General features: G+C 39.5%; 1 protein-coding gene across 1 annotated transcript; it reads right to left on the reverse strand.

The window, feature by feature from the left end:
• Positions 1-3,203: 3,203 nt before the first annotated feature.
• On the reverse strand, positions 3,204-18,773 carry efnb2b (ephrin-B2b). Its single transcript, XM_017458239.3, has 5 exons — positions 17,928-18,773; positions 13,496-13,785; positions 7,832-7,924; positions 6,019-6,114; positions 3,204-5,736 (listed from the first exon to the last, which is right to left on the reverse strand). Exons 1-5 carry the CDS (start codon positions 18,035-18,037, stop codon positions 5,372-5,374), a joined length of 954 nt encoding a protein of 317 aa, XP_017313728.1. The 5' UTR covers positions 18,038-18,773; the 3' UTR covers positions 3,204-5,371.
• Positions 18,774-19,424: the final 651 nt, after the last annotated feature.

Here is a 19,424-nt window from a genome sequence, read left to right on the forward strand (position 1 = left end):
ATTGTTCTGCCCTGCTTAACACAAACATGGGCCTTTCCTGTCCGAGCCTGGCGAAGGAGCAGCGATCACGGAAAAAAAATAAAACAGACGTAACACCTGAGCACATAGTGGGAACGGGAAAATGTGACCAATATCGTCACGAATCCCAAATTCCTTTATGCCAGAGGCTGTTGTAGTGTAGAGCTCATTTTTATACTGTTTGTACTCTTGAGATACCTCAAAATACTTCAAAGACATTTTTAAAGACCTTTCTTTTGGCGAGAAAAAGCTGTAGATATTTTCTCAGCACATACCATGTTTTAAATTTAAAGGAAAAATACAACCTGAGTGTCAATATTCGTAAACATGACGTGATCTTGAACTGTGCGAAAGATTTAAGGGTCCTTCCGCAAACAATACCTACACGTACATCACCCATAATGCCATTCGTCTTTTCCTTTCGCAGTGGCATTTAGCCCTGGTGTCAATGTCTACGTAGACAGAGCGATGCAGCAGCACTTTAGTACTTCAGCCTGTCCAGCTCTCTCACCTCCTCGGCTGCAACAGACCGACTTCCAAAGCTTCAACTTTCACACTGTCAACGCCTCGCTAACTAGCGAGTCTCTGATTTGTATAGGGTACATTGCATTCTGGGACTTGAAGTCGAGCATTTGTGTTGGGAGTTCTCATTAATATTGAACGGTGAAGGTTGCTGGGAAATGGTGAGTCAGAAAAGAAACTCTCGATCATGTGAAATATCTCTAGGCCATTTTTTTTTTTTGGACTTCTTGTGAGAAAAGAGTATTTATTATGCTTGTTCTTTAATTTAAAGATGCTCCAGGAAGCAAACAAACAAACAAACAAACAGAAACAATATGGATCATGTTTAAAAACCAGAGAAGCAAAGTTATGGAGTTCGTACCACAGGCAAAGCCTAAATACATGTTACGGTCATGTGACCTACTAATACTCGACATGCATGGCCACGCCCCTTGTAGCAGCACTTTAAATAAAGATCAAAAGAGTTTGCATTAATACGAAACATATATGCAGTAGTATGAATGGAATTAGCGTGACAAGTGGGTGTACATTTTAAATACACTTCTACGAGGATACATCGCTACAGTCCCGACTCCATTCTTAGTTGCAGGCAGGATTAAAATGTACTTTGTTCTTCCTTGATAATTTTGTTACTTCTGAAAGCTACTGTAGCTGGCAGTATCCCAAACATCAGTGATTGCTCTTTGCCAAAAAAATCCCAAAACAACAACCACACCCTGTGACTGTTTTAGATTTTGGCTCTTTTTTTTTTTTCCGCACAGACGTCTATCTATCTATCTATCTATCTAAGAAGTCAAACACATAGTGTATCATGATATTTTTTGCCTTATTACTGACATTAGCACTGTTCTTAACAGTAACTTTAAATCCAAATCTGACCCCTGAACCCGGGTCTAGATGATTTTATTGACTGAAGGGGCTGTAGGGAAAATTTTGCACGTGTGGACAATTTGTCCTTGTGAAGGTTTGGTGCTTGTGAAAGTGTGACAACAGCAAGGACAGTGGAAACGTGTTTGAGGTCAAGAGGTGTGATGGCTTTGTCTGTAACACCCTTAACATGCTGGTGCAGAAGTGAGACGTTTCATCACGCGTCTCGATATCACCTTCTGTAGAACAAATGGTGCAAATCTCTTCTTTTTTTTTTTTTTTTTTTAAAGCTATCACCACTCATCAGGAAAAAATAACAAATGTAGAATTAGAGCCTACAGAGTAATCAATAAACTAGCGTTATAGAAAATAGTGTAACCCTGGAGCTAACGTTATACTATTACATGATAGCAAACTAACCTATAAATAGCATTACAGCAAACAGACATGTCCTTGAATTAGCATGATAGTAAACCACCTAATACAACAACTAGTATTATATTAAACAGACTCATCCCATTATAGTAAACCGGCTAATCCATAAGCTAGCATTAGACACACTAAAAAACAAACTATAGTATAGTAATAGTAAACACATTAACTAGTATCACGGGTCAGAAAAAAAACACAAACTAGCACTATAATCAAGAAACTAGTGGGAACTTAGCATAACAGTAAACAAGTGAATCTCTAAACTAGCATTAGTAACAATAGTAACCATAACAATAGTAACAATAGTAATAGTAACCAAAGTAATCCATAAACTAGCATCACTGTAAGCATGCTAATTCATAAACTGGCATTTTAATAGACAAATAAAGAAACTAGCATAATTGTAAACATGTCAGTTGATAAACTAGCACTTTAATAGTCTAACACAGGAAGTTCACTATAGTGAACAGACAACTGAACAGTAGCTGAAAATCTAGCATTATAGTAAAGACGCTAACCCACAAAACTAGCATGACTTATTAACAGGAAAGATTATAGTAAACAGACGACTCCAGGGATTAGTATTAGAGCATTAATGATATAGAACATAAATGTAGTATGTTTTTATTTTTTTATGGCATAATTTTTTTTTTAATATGAAAGATTGTAAACTAGCAAAAGATAAAACACACATCAGCATGAGATTTTTCCCCTCAAAACCACTGTGCCACCGGCTTTATTCATTTTTTTTCTTTTTTTGAAACAAAGCTCCTTTGGAAGCAGCACCATCGTGAATGCATTCAATCGAACAATCATAAATCATTCAGCTGCAATGGAACATTCTTTGTGAGCAAACGACATTTGGACATGAACAATTCTGGAGTTTCATAAATCAGGGACATCAACACCCGGGCCTGGGAAGGATATAAGAAACCACCCTCTTTATGGATCTATACAAAACATAATTTAAGACATAATTTATTACCAAAAAAAAAAAAGAATTTAGGTAGTATTTACATTTCTGGGTAAACAAAGAGGACATGTCTTTTCTGTGCTGATTAAGATCACGACAAGACGCCAGAGGCAGTGAGATCCAGAACCACATGCAGTCTGAGGATCGTGCTAAATGTGTCAGACACCCTGATGCAGAAACAACATATGGAGGAGAACCAAGCAGGAACCTGATATGCGTTATGGGATGCAGAAAACATTTCTCCTGCAGCCTTACCATCAACATGCTTCTGCCGGCGTCCAAATTTATGACTCAATCTTCAACTAACACTGCTTCAGCAGACAACCAAACTGGCTCGTGATCCAAATTCACTGAGACTTAAAGGGTCTCGTTTTTCCTGAACGTTCAAGCATTGTTGTCGTTCTACACGCCAGAAGATCTGCTCCCATAACCTTTTGCTTCTCCAACTGTCAAATATAATACTATTCGTTACAGAACTAGATTTTAACGTTCTAGTTTGCTTTAAAATGTTGACAATGGCCTGAGGGAGGTTCATTCGAGATAAATCCCGTCTCAGGGCAGAAAAGCAAGGGTAGTTCTTCCAAAAAAGGTAATATATTAGCGTGATCCTGATGTTTAACGCTGACAGGTTTTTTCAGTAAAAATTCTTTGAAAATTTGTAAAATACAGAAGGGTATGGAAGCCTGTTTCCTCCACGGAGAAAAAAAAATAAAAAAGGTAACTTTATATCTCAGACTCAGACCTCTGACGTTTTTGTATCGCAATTTAGACATCTGCTTGACGCAGTACCTGAAATGTGACCGACTTCAGATAACGAGTGTGCACTAGCGTCTGGTTTTCCTTGTCTTGGCTAGCTGATGAGGGTTCTTCTTACTGTATTTAACCTATTTATAAAGAATGACTGATGCTTTGTCGGTGCATTCTTTGTAACTCACTAAATGTCAAGTGGACGTCTAAATTGCGAGAGAGAAAAAAGTCGGGAGTGCGAGATATAAAATGAAAATTGTGAGAAAAGTCAGAATCGCGAAATGTTAACTCAAAATTGAGATAAAAGTCTTAACTGCGAGTTGTTAACTTAAAATTGTGAGAAAAAAGTCTTAATTGCGAGATGTTAACTCAAAATTGTGAGAAAAATGTCATAATTGCGAGATGTTAACTCAAAATTGTGAGAAAAATGTCATAATTGCGAGATGTTAACTCAAAATTTTAATGTTTTGTCAACATCTGTAAAGTGACGTAGTTCCAAACCAAAAAGCTTACTGTTTTTGATACTGCCAAGTACCAGGGGACTGGAGGTAAAACGAGCAAATAGCAATTCATTTTGGATTTGAAAATTACATAAAACATCAAATTTTTAATTGTCTTAGAAAGGTTACATTTAGCTACCTACAAGGTTCTTCGGTTTGTTCTTTGGGAGCTTCCACAAGGTTTTCCTTCATATACTGTAACACATTTCCAAATTAAACGTTTACGCACCAAAATTGCGACGGGGGAGGGTAAATTAAACATAGCATTACTATTGGTGAAGATGTTTAGAGTAACTATCAACACATTCAGAACGAAAAAAAAATCGCAAGAATAGTCATGTGACAGGAATTTGCAAGATAAAAAAGTTCTTGTTGGATTTAGAACGAGATGCAGAAGGTATCCGAAGAGTTCTTCAGTTTGTTTCTCAGGAGGATTTTCTTTCTAAACAGACCCAATTTTTTTTTTTTAAAGAATATATTTTATCAGGAAAATGTCTACAAGTAAAAACCGCAGGGTCACGTATTGTTTAACTTTCTGGAGAATTAGCGTAGCTAACAATGCGGCTAGATTGTGGCTTAAAGAAAATGAAAACAACAACCAGACAAAAAAACCATCTCAATTTCTGCCTCATCTCTATTTCAGACTCTATTGGTTGTTGAAGATAACCAATCGTAATTCTTTCTGCCCTGAGAAGAGGTTTGGAGAAGTACAGCGTAAACCTCCCACGAATGGGTAATGATTATGCGGCTTTAAAGTTTTTGCCCTGATGCTGTTTTTTTTCTTTTCAGAATGTAAATCTGTGGATTTTTTTTTTCGCCCATTTTTTTTTATAGGTCTATAGGTCTGTGCGGATTTGGCTCCGCTTTCTTCCCCTGAGCGAAACGCCGTCATGAATCGATACTCTAGCACCTCGGTCTGCCATAATGAATTAAGGCGCTGACTGGAGAGAGGAGAGAAAGTCTTCGCTTCGTTCCAAGAGTCATTCGTCTCTGATTCACTGGCGTGAGCCAGGAGCATGTTTCTTTTCTACAGCCAGGCTGAAACTTGAGCACAAGCTCTCAGTCGACACTTTCAGCCTCAAAGCTTTTGGTCCCTGACTGATACAAATCACACGGCGTCCATGTTTTAGAAGAAGTAATTCCCCCAACCCAGATGGCGATTCGGACCATTTCCGGGGCTTTCGGGGCTCCTGGCCGGTCGACGGCTTCGTTCCAAGAGTCATTTATCTCTGATTCGTTTATTCCGAGCAATCAAGCTCTCAATTGAGACCTTATTTTCAGTCTTGGCCGAGGCTCAAAGGTTCTGATTAGTTCAGACTTTGTAGTAAACGTTGGCCGGGTTCTGGGGCTCCATTTCCTGGACGATGTAGACCGGGTGGCCGTAATCCCCGCTCACCTTCTCGTAATGGGGGCAGTAGTAGCTGTCGGAGGCTCGAAGCGGGAAGATGATGTCGCTGCGCTCCGAGCCATTGTTGTTGTTGCTGCGTTTGGGGATGGGGTGCAGCGCCAGCGGGGCTGAACACTGAGCTGAGTGCTTGCGTCGGCGCCGGCGTGCGAACACCACCAACACTACGATGACGAGAACCACCAAGACGAAGGCTCCCGAGGCCACGCCGGTGAACAGGGCTACCTCGGAGCCTGACACACCCACGGACTCGCCGCTTTTTCCATCTTGTTCTGGATGAGGGGAAATAAAAGGTGGTTTGTCGATGTATGTCTACGTTCATAAATAAAACAATCAAATGTTATGGACTATCATAGATTCTGTCTGGAATTGTGGGGGGGGGTTCCTTCATGGCAGAAAGATTTTATTGCAGCACAGCTCGGCTTTGTGTCATTTTTGGGGTTGTTTTTAAACACGTACGTGTTTTTTCCCAGCATGAAACTTTACACATTTGGCTAATGTTTTCCAGTTCTGCAGTTAAAGCGGTACCAAAAACAGAAACACATGCTACGTACCGCCTTTGCTGAGCACATCGTTGTCTTTACTGGAGGTGCTTTGGTGATCACTTTCATATTTGGGAAGTTCTTTTGCAGAGACTGCGTCACTAGGACCTGAGATAAAAACACATACACACACACACACACACACACTTATTTATTATTTATGAACATGAAAAACTGCCTCATTAACTATAAGGCATAAAAAAGTTTAAAGTTTACACTTTAGCTGCTATAACGTAAGCGAGAACAAGATTCAAGATCAAATGTAACTCGAAATGGATAAAAGACGTCAGTATGTTGTGTATTTCTTTATGGCAGCTCTGGTGTTGGAAGCGATTGGGGCTGAAGGTTCCAGGATGAGGGGGAGAGACGTAATGAATTGGCTTAAAAGAGGAAGAAGAGGACAGCCGGTGCAGCTACAGGAGGCGACTGCACATGACATTTCAATTACACGCTGAGAGGCGGCTAACACACACACACACACACACACACACACACACACACATATTGAACAGGCAACAGAAGTGATGATCGCTGATGAACTGAGAAATAATATGAGCTATTGTTCATGTGTTAGAGCGGCGCACCACTTCATAACTGCACTGTATTAAAGAGTGTGTGTGTGTGTGTGTGTGTGTGTGTGTGTGTGTGTGTGTGTGTGTGTGTGTGTGTGTGTGTGTGAACACAAAAAGCCAAATGGCCTGCAGCAAAATGGGGCATGTTGGGTAAAAAAGCTCCACTTGTCTCTCAGCATTTTCACTTTGCTCTCTTTCTTTACTCCTCTTTTTTCAGCTTCTCGCACTTGCTCTCTCTCTCTCTCTTCATTTGTTCCAGTCTCACTTTCTCACTGTCTCATCCTCCTCTCTCTTTCTCCACTTCCTTCTCCATGATGCTGTTCTTTCTCCCACGTTTTCTATTTTTTTACACCGTCTCATTTTTACTCTTCTCTCTATTTCTCTCTTTTTGTCCCGCTCTCCTGTCTCCATTTCTTTCCTCATGTCTCACCGTCTCTCCTTCTTTTGATCTGTCTCATTCGCTTCCGTTCTCCCTCCTGTCATTTTTCTTTTTGTCTTTCTCTCACTCTCCTTTCCTCTATTTCCCTTCTTTGGTCTCACTCACATTCTTTCTTTTGTTTCTCTTACCCCTTTCCCTCTTTTACTTTCTTCCTTTTCTTCTACTTTTCTCCTTTTCTCCATGTTGTCTTTCTGTCTCACCCTCCTCCCTCTATCTCCATTTTTTTCTTTTTAGCCTTACTCTCTCTCTCTTTGCCCTTTCTTGTCTTTCTCACACTACACACTATTTATCTTTCTCTTTTTTCTCTCTCTGTCTCACTCTCTCACTCTATCTAATCTCTGCTTTCATTCTGTATTATTTTCTCTTTTTGTTCCATTTTTTCTCCCTTTCTGTCTCACCCTTCTTATCCCATTCCCCATTATTTTCTTTCATGTCTCTGTACTCTCATTCTTCTTTCTCTCTTTTCTCTCTCAGTCTCACTCTCCTCTCTCCGTTACTTTCCCCATGTCTCAGTCTTTCCTCTTTCCTCTTTCTGGATTAAGTTCTATCTTTCGTCATTCTCCTTTCCTTCTTCCCATCTCCATTTTCCACGCCTCACTCTCTTCTCTGCTTTTTCTCCATATTGTCTTTCAGTTGCCTTTCTTCCCATGCTTCGTCTTTCTCTCGCTCTCTTTCCTCCATTTTATTCCTTATGTCCCACTAGTTTCTCTCTTTCTTTCTGTTTGTCTGCTTATCTGTTTTTCTCATTTTAAAAAAACAACAACATTTCTCTAGCGTCTCGTTGATGAGGACAGGTTTGACACGTGACACTCACTCTGTCCCACTCGGAGCACCAGCTTCATGGATTTGGTTTTGCACACGCCGCCCTCTGTGTTGTCCAGGCCTTCTAACGTGCTGTTCGACGTAGCTGGAGGGGGAAAAAAGAAAAACAACAAAAGAAATCTTTTAGAGGAGAAAGGCTACAAGCTGGCTAAACTGGTGGCTCAGTTCTCTGTGGATTAGCGAGTGTGTGTGCGAGAGTGGGCTAAACTGGTGGCCCGGTTCTGCACTGGAAATGAGCTGGGTAATTTATAGGAAAGGAAATTTGCTATGCACAGCAGGCTAACTAAAACTGCTGTGTGTGAGTGTGTGTGTGTGTGTGTGTGTGTGTGTGTGTGTGTGTGTCTGTCTGTGTGTGTGTGCCATGGCGGGGAAGAGACTCCAGAGCTTCTCAGGAGCCTGTGTTTGTTGTGTTATAAAAATCATTACAGCACAGCCTGAAACAGACATTCTAAGCACGCACACGCACACACACACACACACACACACACACACACACACACACACACACCAGAGATCAGACTGTCTGATGGAGTGTAAAGTTGTTTCATAGTTGTGTTTGTCATGCTGCTTCTTGTGCTGAGAGAGAGAAAGAGAGAAAGAGGCTGACATTCACGACTGGGATTAAAGAGTTAATGGACACACACACGCACACACATACAAAATCAGAGGGGGAGAAAGGAAAATGCATGTGAGAGAAAGAAAAGCAAAAGGAAATAGAAAGGAAAAGGAAAGAAATAAAGAAAGAAAGAAAGAAAGAAAGAAAGAAAGAAAGAAAGAAAGATGTCAAAGGGAATGAAGGAATAAAGAAAAACAAAAAAAATGAAAGAAAGCCAGAGAGAGAGAAAGACAAAAGGACCTGGATAGAGAAAATAAAATGGAGAAATGGGGCCCAATACAGAAAGAAAGAAAGAAAGAAAGAAAGAAAGAAAGAAAGAAAGAAAGAAAGAAAGAAAGAAAGAAAGAAAGAAAGAAAGAAAGAAACATACAATTTGAAAAGCACTGGGGGGAAATGACTAAGTAAGGAAATAGACAGAACTGAAGAAAGAATAGAGGGTGAGATAAGGAAAAGGAAAAGAAAGAAAGAAAGAAAGAAAGAAAGAAAGAAAGAAAGAAAGAAAGAAAGAAAGAAAGAAAGAAAGAAAAAGTAAAGACGGTAAAGCAAACAAAAAAAGTAAAAAATGTAATGGTGACAAAAGTGGAAAAGGCAGGCATAAGTAGGAGCAAAAAAGAAAGAAAGAAAAAAGAGCTTTTGTGTTCATGTGACCCTTCCGCCTGAACGAAGGCACTCAGTCACTCAGTCACTCACACTCTCACAGACACACACACACTCACACTCCCACAGACACACACACACAGGGCCTCAGGCTGTGCAGTCAGCCGCAAATTCACTGAGCACACACTGCAGCTGCCCCACACGCACACACACTGTACACACATCCTGTATCACAGACTCGGTCAGAGGCACGTGTTGTCGTACACACACACAAGTTGGAAACATGTAATTAGACACACACATTCCAGCGGCAAAGGCTCATTTAGACTAAACATATGCAGCCATAATTGCAGCCGCAACCTCCAGCGCAAAACTGCAGCCGCTCACACACACGCACACACACACACACACACACACACACACACACGTACACTCATATACACACACACACACACCCCTGTACAGAAACAAGCACACAGCATGACTCTCGACAACTCAACTACACACACTCACTTTAACACGTTCAGGTACACAGACCCCCTGTACACACACTACCACATACACACCACCGACACCGCGGACCATCAGACACCAAACCAAATATCACCATCAGCATTACCATTATCAAAGAAAGAAAGAGAGAGATAGATAGACAGAACAAAAAATGAAATAAAGAAGAAGAAGGAAGGAAGGTAGGAAAATGAAAAAAGAGAAGGAAAAGCAAGGAAAGAAATATGTCAAAGATAAAAGGAAGAAAAAATGAATGAAAGAAAGAAAGAAAGTAAGAAGTAAATAAAGAGAAAGTGGTCCAAATGAAACAGTGACTGAGAGCCAAAAAGAAATGGAAAGGCTGAAGCAGAAAGAAAGAAAGAAAGAAAGAAAGAAAGAAAGAAAGAAAGAAAGAAAGAAATTGAATGAATGAAATTGAATGAAGAGATGACAGAAGAAATTAAGAACAAAAAATTAAATAAAGAAGGGAAAGGAAAAAAGGAAGGAAGGAAAATGAAAAAAGACAGAAAGATAGATGGAAAAGGAAATAAAGATGAAATGTAAATAAAAAAGGAAAGAAGCAAAAAGAAAGAAAGAGAAGGAAATGAAGAAAGAAGGAATAATGGATAAGTAATACAGATATTGAGACTGACAGAGAGAGCGACAGACAAAAAGAAATGGAGAGACAGAAAAAAAGAAAGAATAAGAGAAGGAACTACTTTTAGCACGATTAGAATTCTTAGCGATGAACAATTCGCAGCATTTATAAACGCCTGTAAACACTCGAGTGTGCTGATGCCATCCAAAAAGGCTGCCCACCTAGGGAACGAGCACATCCACACACCCACCCATCGCCAAACCACTCATCTCTCTCTCTCTCTCTCTCTCTCTCTCTCTCACACACACACACACACACACACACACACACACACACATCAAGACCATTTAGGTCAGATATCCCCGGCCCTAAGGCGGCGTGCCGAGCTGCCTAAAAAAATCCTGTCAAAGTGACCTGGCGATTTAGGGCGTGCAAATCTTTCCTTTCGCACTCGTTTAGGAATGTGCAGCTGAGACAGTGTCAGGGTGGACATGCGCTGGACCTCAAACACATACACACACAGTCCAACTCATTAAACCAGACATCAATAGACTAGCAACAAAATACACGTTTCCAAAATTTTTGTCAATTGTCAGCGATGTAAAGATGGTGTGATGGTCTTTCTCAACGCTTGAAATGTATAGCAGGCCAAGCTTCTGCTTCGACTTTTTCCATGCAAAATCGTGACAATATCATAAACTGTGGTAACGGTTTACTCAGTGATCATGATGTGGAGCGTCTTTGATGCCCCATGCTATGCATTTCACCACCACCCAGCTGTTTCCCATAACTATGCTAATCATCATAATCATTATAATTACTCTGATTGCTGTTCTTTGTAAAAGCTTAATGTATCCAAGCAGCTTTGGCAAGCCTGAACCGAGTTCATTGGTGGACTGAATTGGTTAAATTGTTAGCATGCTCATGGAAGGACGGCAAACGTCGAATAGCTACTAACATAAATGTTAGCTTACGCCGAATCGAACTGAGCTGAACTGAATTAAAAGGTGGTAAAATTGTTAGCATGCTTAGAGAAGACATACAAACCTTGCACATGTGCTAACGTAAATATTAGCGTGCTTGTCAACGGCTTTCCTTATACAGGAGTAGAAAGTAAGCCTGGGATTAATTTAAGTGCACTCAAAGCAAGAAACAGGATGAAGCCATTCTCGGATAAGTCTACAGGAAAAGAGCGGTGGCGTGTTATGATCTTGAAGACGCTCCTCAACCCGGTTGTTTATCAGTTGAGAACTGACACTCAAGTCAACCACTTACTACTACTGCAATTCAAGCTGAAACAGACCTACAGCAGTCTTGTATTTTGGCTCACAGACACAAGTGCAAGTTTGTAATCTACAGATTTGGGCAAATAAAATTTAAGCCTTTTTTTGATACCCAATTAATACAACTTGTAATGTAATTTAAGGCCATTAAGTAAGGAATCATTGCCTGGTGCTAATGTTGTTGCCTGTGAAAAAACCATGCTGTAATGCAAGGGATAATGGTGCACAAATGTTGTAATCACAGAATACTGGTGACAATCTAACAGTAAGCAATGGCAAGGTAAGAGCTGGGGTTTATATATATATATATATATATATATATATATATATATATATATATATATATATATATATATTATAAGACAACAAATAAACATGTGGAGAAAATCTAACAAAGTGAATAAAGCTGAAGCTGAGGTAAAATATCTAACAAGGTGAGTAATGCTGAGATAAAATACCTAACAAGGTGTGTAATGCTGAGGTAAAACATCTAACATGGTGAATAAAGCTGAGGTAAAACATCTAACAAGGTGAGTAAAGCTGGGGTAAAACATCTAACAAACTAAGTAAAGCTGAGTTAAAAAAAAAAATCTAAGCTAAATATCTTAGCAGATAAAGCTAATAAAATTTAAGAAAAACAAAAGGTTAAGAAAAAAACAAAAAAATAAAACCTGAGGTAAAAATGTAACAAAGCGAGTAAAATTGATGTAAAAAAAAAGAAAAAAGAAAAAAAGGCATAATTAAATAAATCTAGAGAAGTGGGCATCCCAGAAAAACAGGCAAAGCTGAGGTGAAATAAGTGGGCAAGTGGACAAAACTGAGATGTTTTTTTTTTTAATTCCTCAACAAAAATTATAATTTTTTTGCATGTATGGTAACCTCTTCTCCAGGTGACATACAGGCATCACTATTTTTGTCAGTGAAACAATGTAAATGAATACCTCCAATACACACAGTATTACAGGGCTAACATATTTAAAACCTCAGGGTAGAAAACAAAAATGTAAGACTTTCTGGGGCCTTAAATTAATTCAATTAAATGTAAGACTTGTGTAAGAAGCCGTACATACCCTGTAATCAGATGCGTTTGGCTTGCTATGCACAGATGATGTGATAGTCTACGCCTTGTAGGAACTTGAGGCCCCACAGGGCTGAACAAAAATACCAGACTGAGCTGTGGATTATTTTGCTAAGTGTGCACAGAGCCAGAAACGCAGGATGAAGCCATCCTTCGAGAAAGAAACAGTCAAGACATCTAGTGAATCAACGTGACTTGTGTTATAACCTTGAAGATGCTTCTCCACTCATCCGAGGAGTTTCTGATGAACCTATGAATATCTGATGAATAGCAGATGGCCAGTGAAAGGTCTCCAAGATTAAAGAACACATCCAATCGTTTTGCCGTGTTGCTACTAGACATTTAAAATGACCCGGATGACTAAAAACCTGGTCATACAAAAGAAACGCTGATCGTAAATCAGCAGATTTGTTAGACGTAGGTCTAATCAGCCACGTTTGGCTCGCTACACACGGATGATGTGGTGGTCTTCGGCTTGGAGGAAATCAAGGCCCCACAGGTTGGGGCTCAACAGAATACCAGACTGAGCCTTGGATTATTTTGCTAAGTGTACTCAGAGCCAGAACCACAGGATGAAGCCATCTGGAGCATCATGCCCATTCAAACTGAAGGGGCACACACATGGTAGGCCCCCGTGAACAAGCTAACTCTGAGCTATCATTGTAATAAATAGACATATAGTTTGCTCAGTTTTATCATAATAAACAGGCACAGATAATTTATCAATATTTGTTAAAACGATCATTTTCAATTGGTGCAAATTAGCATGTTAAACACTGAGCTAACCTGAATTCATTTAAGATACTGGGCTGCCTTTGTCAACCTCTACTTATAACAGCGCCTATATGGGAAAAAAAAACATTGAATCGCTGATGTTTATGGAGTTTTAGGGGACAAAATACAATGTTTTGCCAATTAGCAGTCAACACCTTAAACTGGAATTGATGTTTTGGGCTAATCAGCAGATTTGATGATATATTTGGTACGGTACTTACAGATGATGTAGTAGTCTTTGCCTTTGAGGAACTCGAGGCCCCACAGGTTGGGGCTGAACTCCTGGAACTTGAAGGTGAACTTGACGTCTTGGTCGGGCTTGTCGCAGTTCAGCAGCGCCCCACTGCCCTTCGCCACCCTGCAGCTCTCGAGCTGTTCCTGTGTGACCTGGTACACACGGAAATATTCGACACGGGTGCTCGCGCTCTGGCCTGGCCTGAGTCGGGGGCACACAATGTCCATTTTGTCCCCAATCTGAGGGTACAGGGTGATGCCTTTCCCGGGCACGAACCTGGAAAATTACAATAATGTTGAATATTATATGTGTCATATGTAAATATGCAGTTGGTCATTGTTTCTAGAAGTGTTTCCACTCATGGTTAAAGTGTCTGAAGTTAACACCCACCACCTGGTTAAACTGTTGGGTGAAATCATCAAGCAGTGCTTTCTGATGGCTATCTGAAAAGTGCAAGCGAAAAGCCCACTGGGGCAACAGTCACTTGTCTGGAACCTTCACTCTCTCTGGAATCGAAATTTAGTATCGGTCAATTAGCACTCCATTTTTTATTCAGACATCCCCACCATGTGTCAAGTTTCTCCTCCAAGAGCTAAACATCTGCCAGGGAAAAACCAAGACGACGACCTACAAGTGACGTTAGCTTGCGTATAATTTGTGTCAGCGCTAGCCATAATGTGTGTGGCGTTTTCCTGGACGGGAACTCCTAGAAACTAGACAAGATGATGTGGATATGGAGGCAATTTCCAAGAAGACTGGTGTAACTAAGGCAAAACTGATGCACATTGGACCAAAATGATGCAATGAGTGTCTGTTTGCAATTTCATATGGAGGTATAAAAAGTGTGGTGACCAAAGAAAAAAAAAAGTTTTTTCTCCTTTCCATTTGCTTCTAATCCACCAAAGCCCTTGAGCTGAATCAGTTGTGTAGGACCAGCTGTAGAACTAAATGCAAGTTCTATATAAACAAGAATACAGAAGTGAGTTCTAGAGTTGATTCTGACATGTGACTTAAGAGATCTGAGTGTCTTCGTTAAATTTGCTATCGGACGGCTGAAACACTCCGGAGAAATCCGACTCCAATTAGAATAGCCACGATCAATCAGATCAGTTAAGCAGGAATGTGAGCAAGTCTGAATTATGTAGTCCTGTCCAAACACAGGGCTTTAAAGAGGAGCTTTGGTACACGCTGATTAAAATGCTTAACCCAGATCCACTCAAGGCGCTGACCCTCGAGACTGTTACGAGCTGGTGGTTTCAAACAAAGCAAGCCAGCTTTTGTTTTACACCAGCAGGAAGTCTTGTGCTGTAAACCAGCCGGCGAATGACGCCATGCAATTTCCCTCCTCTGATTCAGACTTTTCGTACCAAACCGAATTAGAAAGTGGTCGTATAGCAAATTATAGGAGAGCTTCAGAAACCGGGTGATTTGCAATCCTATAAATCCTCCTTCACTTTCTCGCGTTTTCTTATTAAAAAGCGTGCAAACCATTAACATTCCTTTCCTCTCGGATTCACAGGTGTGGATTGCACCCTAAACGTTTCCATGTAGCGAACGTGACACGAGAGTGCACCCATACACCATACAGACATCTGTTTCCTTTTTGATGGCATTTCCTAGACTAACGAGACCGATTAGCTGCGAGCTTAATTCAGCCAGGGCGATTCAGGCTCTTACTGCTAACACGATACGTTCAAACCAAACGGCCTGGTTTTGATTTCACGCAATTGGGTCACAAGATCTACTTCACTTGAGTGTGTTTGCTAATACAGTTCTGTGGTTTTTTTTTTAACAAATTAGGTTGTTCTCTATACTCAGCACATGGACATAATCAATTATTGAATGCCTCATAATCAACACAATATTGTTTGCATGGGCATGTGAAAAATATTGACACCCACCTTGTGTTCATTTTGGGGTAGTTTAAATTTAGAACCTTAAAGATTTTTTTTTAGTTTGTCCTCCTGGGGAACTCTAAATGTTTTGTCTAGAACCCTACAATCGAGTGTTTCCAATCAGAAAGCGTGCCAAACAGAACCCCCTTATAAAGCTAACTATTCAACGAACTCTTGAGGAGCCCTTCAGGAAAGACTTTGAGATAGCATTTGTGCGATAATATAGTATCCATTTGGACAAAATGGATGGCACATGAGACGTGTCCAATCCCATAATTCCATCCATCAACAAAAAAGTTTAGAGTCCATTGATAAGACAATTCAATGATGGACTGAATTCTTTGAAATTTGGTAAAATACAAAAATATGAATTGAAATAATATAATTATTTTTTAATACTGGCTAGGAGTGAGAGATATGACAGAAATGTTCATATTATACTTAAATGCATTTTCTTAATACATGATATGTATAATAATATTTCGTTTTGTTGAGATTTTCTAACAAAGAGTTAATAAAATAATGGCACCGTTAAAAAATAATAAATAATGGAAAAATAGCGTTTTGATTCTATTGGTACAAAACTGGTATTAACTAGTATAGTATTAGACTTAGACATAAAATCACTTGTGTCTATTACTGAGAAAAGTGTATTATGATGTCATTATATCGCAATATTGATGTTGTAACCTATCACCCGTGCCGGACGTATAGTTCTGTCCAGCTGTGTGTACTGTTTTGTCTTGTGTGTTGCACTGTATAACATGTGGTTGATATTTTAACCCACTGTACACGTGTAGAACGGATTCTGAACCTGTCGCAAGCAATTTTTTGCCCATTTTAAGAGCCCATAAAACAAACAAGCTGACAGGCTTCCACTTTTTAAGGCCCATGTGCATCATCGTAAAACTATCAGGAGCTGGAAACACACACAGACAGACACAAAAAAAAAAAAAAAAAGCCTGGCTGGTTTTGCTCTCCTGAGGGTCCCTGGGAAGTCAGGAAGCGTTCGCGCCCCTCCTTCACCCCCCTGCGGCTTTAACTCTAACTGCGCTATACAGACCTGACCGTGTGGAGAAACGGGGGATGGAGGAGGGGAGTTGGTGGTGGAAGGATTGATCTCTGAACCTTGAGAGTCTTTTGTCTCCAAAGCCCCGTGACAAAAGAGTTCCTGGAGCTCATGAAAACAGAATGCAGGGATTTTCAGGGGGTTTGCTTTAATAACAAAAACTTATCCCGATCTTAAGCCGGGTTAGTCCTAAACCTTTCGTCCTCACTTTATTTGACAGCCTAATTACCGGAAAATAAATTAATCCAAAAAATCTACACAGCAGGATCTCTCCGGCTAATAAAAAACGCTTATTTTAATCCTCAGATTTCAATTTCAGTCAAATCTAAATATGGATTTGGTTTAGGAGTCCAAATGGGCGGCTTGAAGCCACCTCCGAGGGTTTTATGGTGCGACCAAACTGTGCCAGAAGAATGGAGAAAGTAACCACTGAAGCCTTTATTTGGCCTCATAATGACGCGTCGTAAAAGTGTCGTAAAATCGAAACAGTCCCCGTATTTTTCTTCACTCGACACCTAGGGATATTTCACTCGATGGAGCAAACAGATGGTCAAAATTATGGGCCTGCCTTCTCCAACGAAGGACACATGCCATGCTACCTTCAGATTTGCCCAAAATATGGAACCTGAGGAGACAGCTGTCCTTATGCGGCCTTTCGAATTCGACACTGCCGAATGGAAAGCATGGGGTGTCAATATTATGAAGTGGCCATCATAGGAATATCATATAACCAATTACTTTCCAACCCACTAAGTATTTAATTTTGCTCTTAAAGTCATTCATAATGTGTACGATTGATCAGTAATCAGTACTAAGCAATTTCACCTTCCAATTTTTGGATATTACATTGGCGTAAGTGAAAAAATAAATCCTAGAACATTTCATAAATTATTTGTACCATATATCTCACCTCATATGGGCTTCTGTCCAAAGAAATATTGCTAACTGTTGTCTATCAACTTGTTAGACACATTTGGGGGAGAAAAAATTCAAATACATTTTCGAACATCCATCACAACAATATCTGCATCAATATGCATGTTGAATATCAAAACTAATTATTGCCCGTCATACTAAGTGGGATTTTATTATATATATATATATATATATATATATATATATATATATATATATATATATATATATATATATATATATGTGTGTGTGTGTGTGTGTGTGTGATTGATCTTAAGATGTCATCTTAAATCCTTCATAATGCACGTACATTGGTACAAATACTGATATTGTGTTAAAGTTTGCATTTTATTTGTCTAACAGTGGAAGAAAGTTCATCCAGGTGGATAAATGCATCTGATTTTGGCAATGCACTGAATTATTTATAATCTTTTCTTCTTCTTCTTTTTTTTTTTTAAGAATAATCATGTGTACAGATGGTATATTAGATGTTGGACGATATTCCTATCAATAGAAATGGAAAACGGATCGAGACTCACTTTGTATTTGACGTGTTCCAGTAAATGGACTCCAAAATCGTGGACATGGAGAGTTTCAGTCTGCACGCGATGAGAAACAGCGCGAGAAGAGTTTTCCACATCGGATCCATGACGGTATGAAATGGGATTACAAGAGTCAATCCCGGGATTATCAAACCTGGCAAATCAATAAATAACGGGAATCTCCAGATCAGGAGCTGAAGTCGGATTATTTCAGATATTCGATATACAAAAAAAATAAATAAATACAAAAACAAATAACAAATTCCGCCCAATTCCGTTCTTGCTTCTTTATCCAGATTGCGTGCTCTTTATAAACAACTCTGTAAATAATCCAGGTCCGACTTTCTTTTCAGAGCATCGTTCTGATGCGTTAACAATAATTAAATAACTCTTTTTTTCTTCCTCGAAAATGATATGATCCAAAAACAAATCACTGCAAATCAGTGACTGTGTCGGAAATGTAGGTTTTGGTAAAACAGAACACACTGCTGTAGTCGGGATCAGACCGCCGCCGGTGCGGTAACGCTTTTAACTCAGACGGAGTCTGATGTGCGCTGAGACCTGGGCATAACCACGCCCACTGGGTTGGCATAGGGAACAATGGGCGGGGCTTAGTCCGTTCTTACTTGTATATGACATATAATATGATGTGATATCTATCTATCTATCTATCTATCCCGTGTTTATTTTGGTTCTGTCTTATTTTCTCTTTCTTTCTTACTTTGGTTTCATCTGTCTCCTTTGACTATCTATCTATCTATTTTCTTCCTTAATTCCTTGCTTCCTTGTCCTTTTTTCTTGTTTTCTCTTTCTTTCTTTCTCCTTTGACTATCTATCTATCTATCTATCTATCTATCTATCCTATTCTGTTCTATTTATTTTCTTCCTTGCTTCCTTTTCTTTCCTTTTTTCTTGATTTCTCTTTCTTTCTCTCTTTCTTTCTTTCTTTCTCCTTTGACTATCTATCTATCTATTTTCTTCCTTAATTCCTTGCTTCCTTGTCCTTTTTTCTTGTTTTCTCTCTTTCTTTCTTTCTTTCTTTCTTTCTTTCTTCTATTATGTATCTTTCTTCTATATCTATCCATTACTTATTTATTCATTTATTCATTCCCATAGCTTTAAATAGTCTTTTTCTATCTGTTCTTTCATAATTCCTTTTTTCCTCTCTTCTCAATTCATATCTCTTCTTATTTTTCCTTAACTTTTACTAATGTATGTACATATGTATGTACATATGAGCACATTATTAGGAACGCTATAGTAATACGGGTTAGGGCCTCCCTTTGCTCTCAAAATAATGTCAATTCTTTGTGGCATGGATTCCACAAGAGTTTGGACAAATCCCTTGACATGATTGCACCACGCAATTCCTGCAGATTTTTCAGGTGCACTTTCATGCTGCGAATCTCTCATTCTACCAAGGTGTAACACTGGATTCAGATCCGGTGACCGAGAAGGCCACTGAAGAGCACTGACCTCATTGCCATTTTCATG

Source organism: Ictalurus punctatus, chromosome 26 (genome assembly GCF_001660625.3).
Source record: "Ictalurus punctatus breed USDA103 chromosome 26, Coco_2.0, whole genome shotgun sequence".
Taxonomy (NCBI): Eukaryota; Metazoa; Chordata; class Actinopteri; order Siluriformes; family Ictaluridae; genus Ictalurus; species Ictalurus punctatus.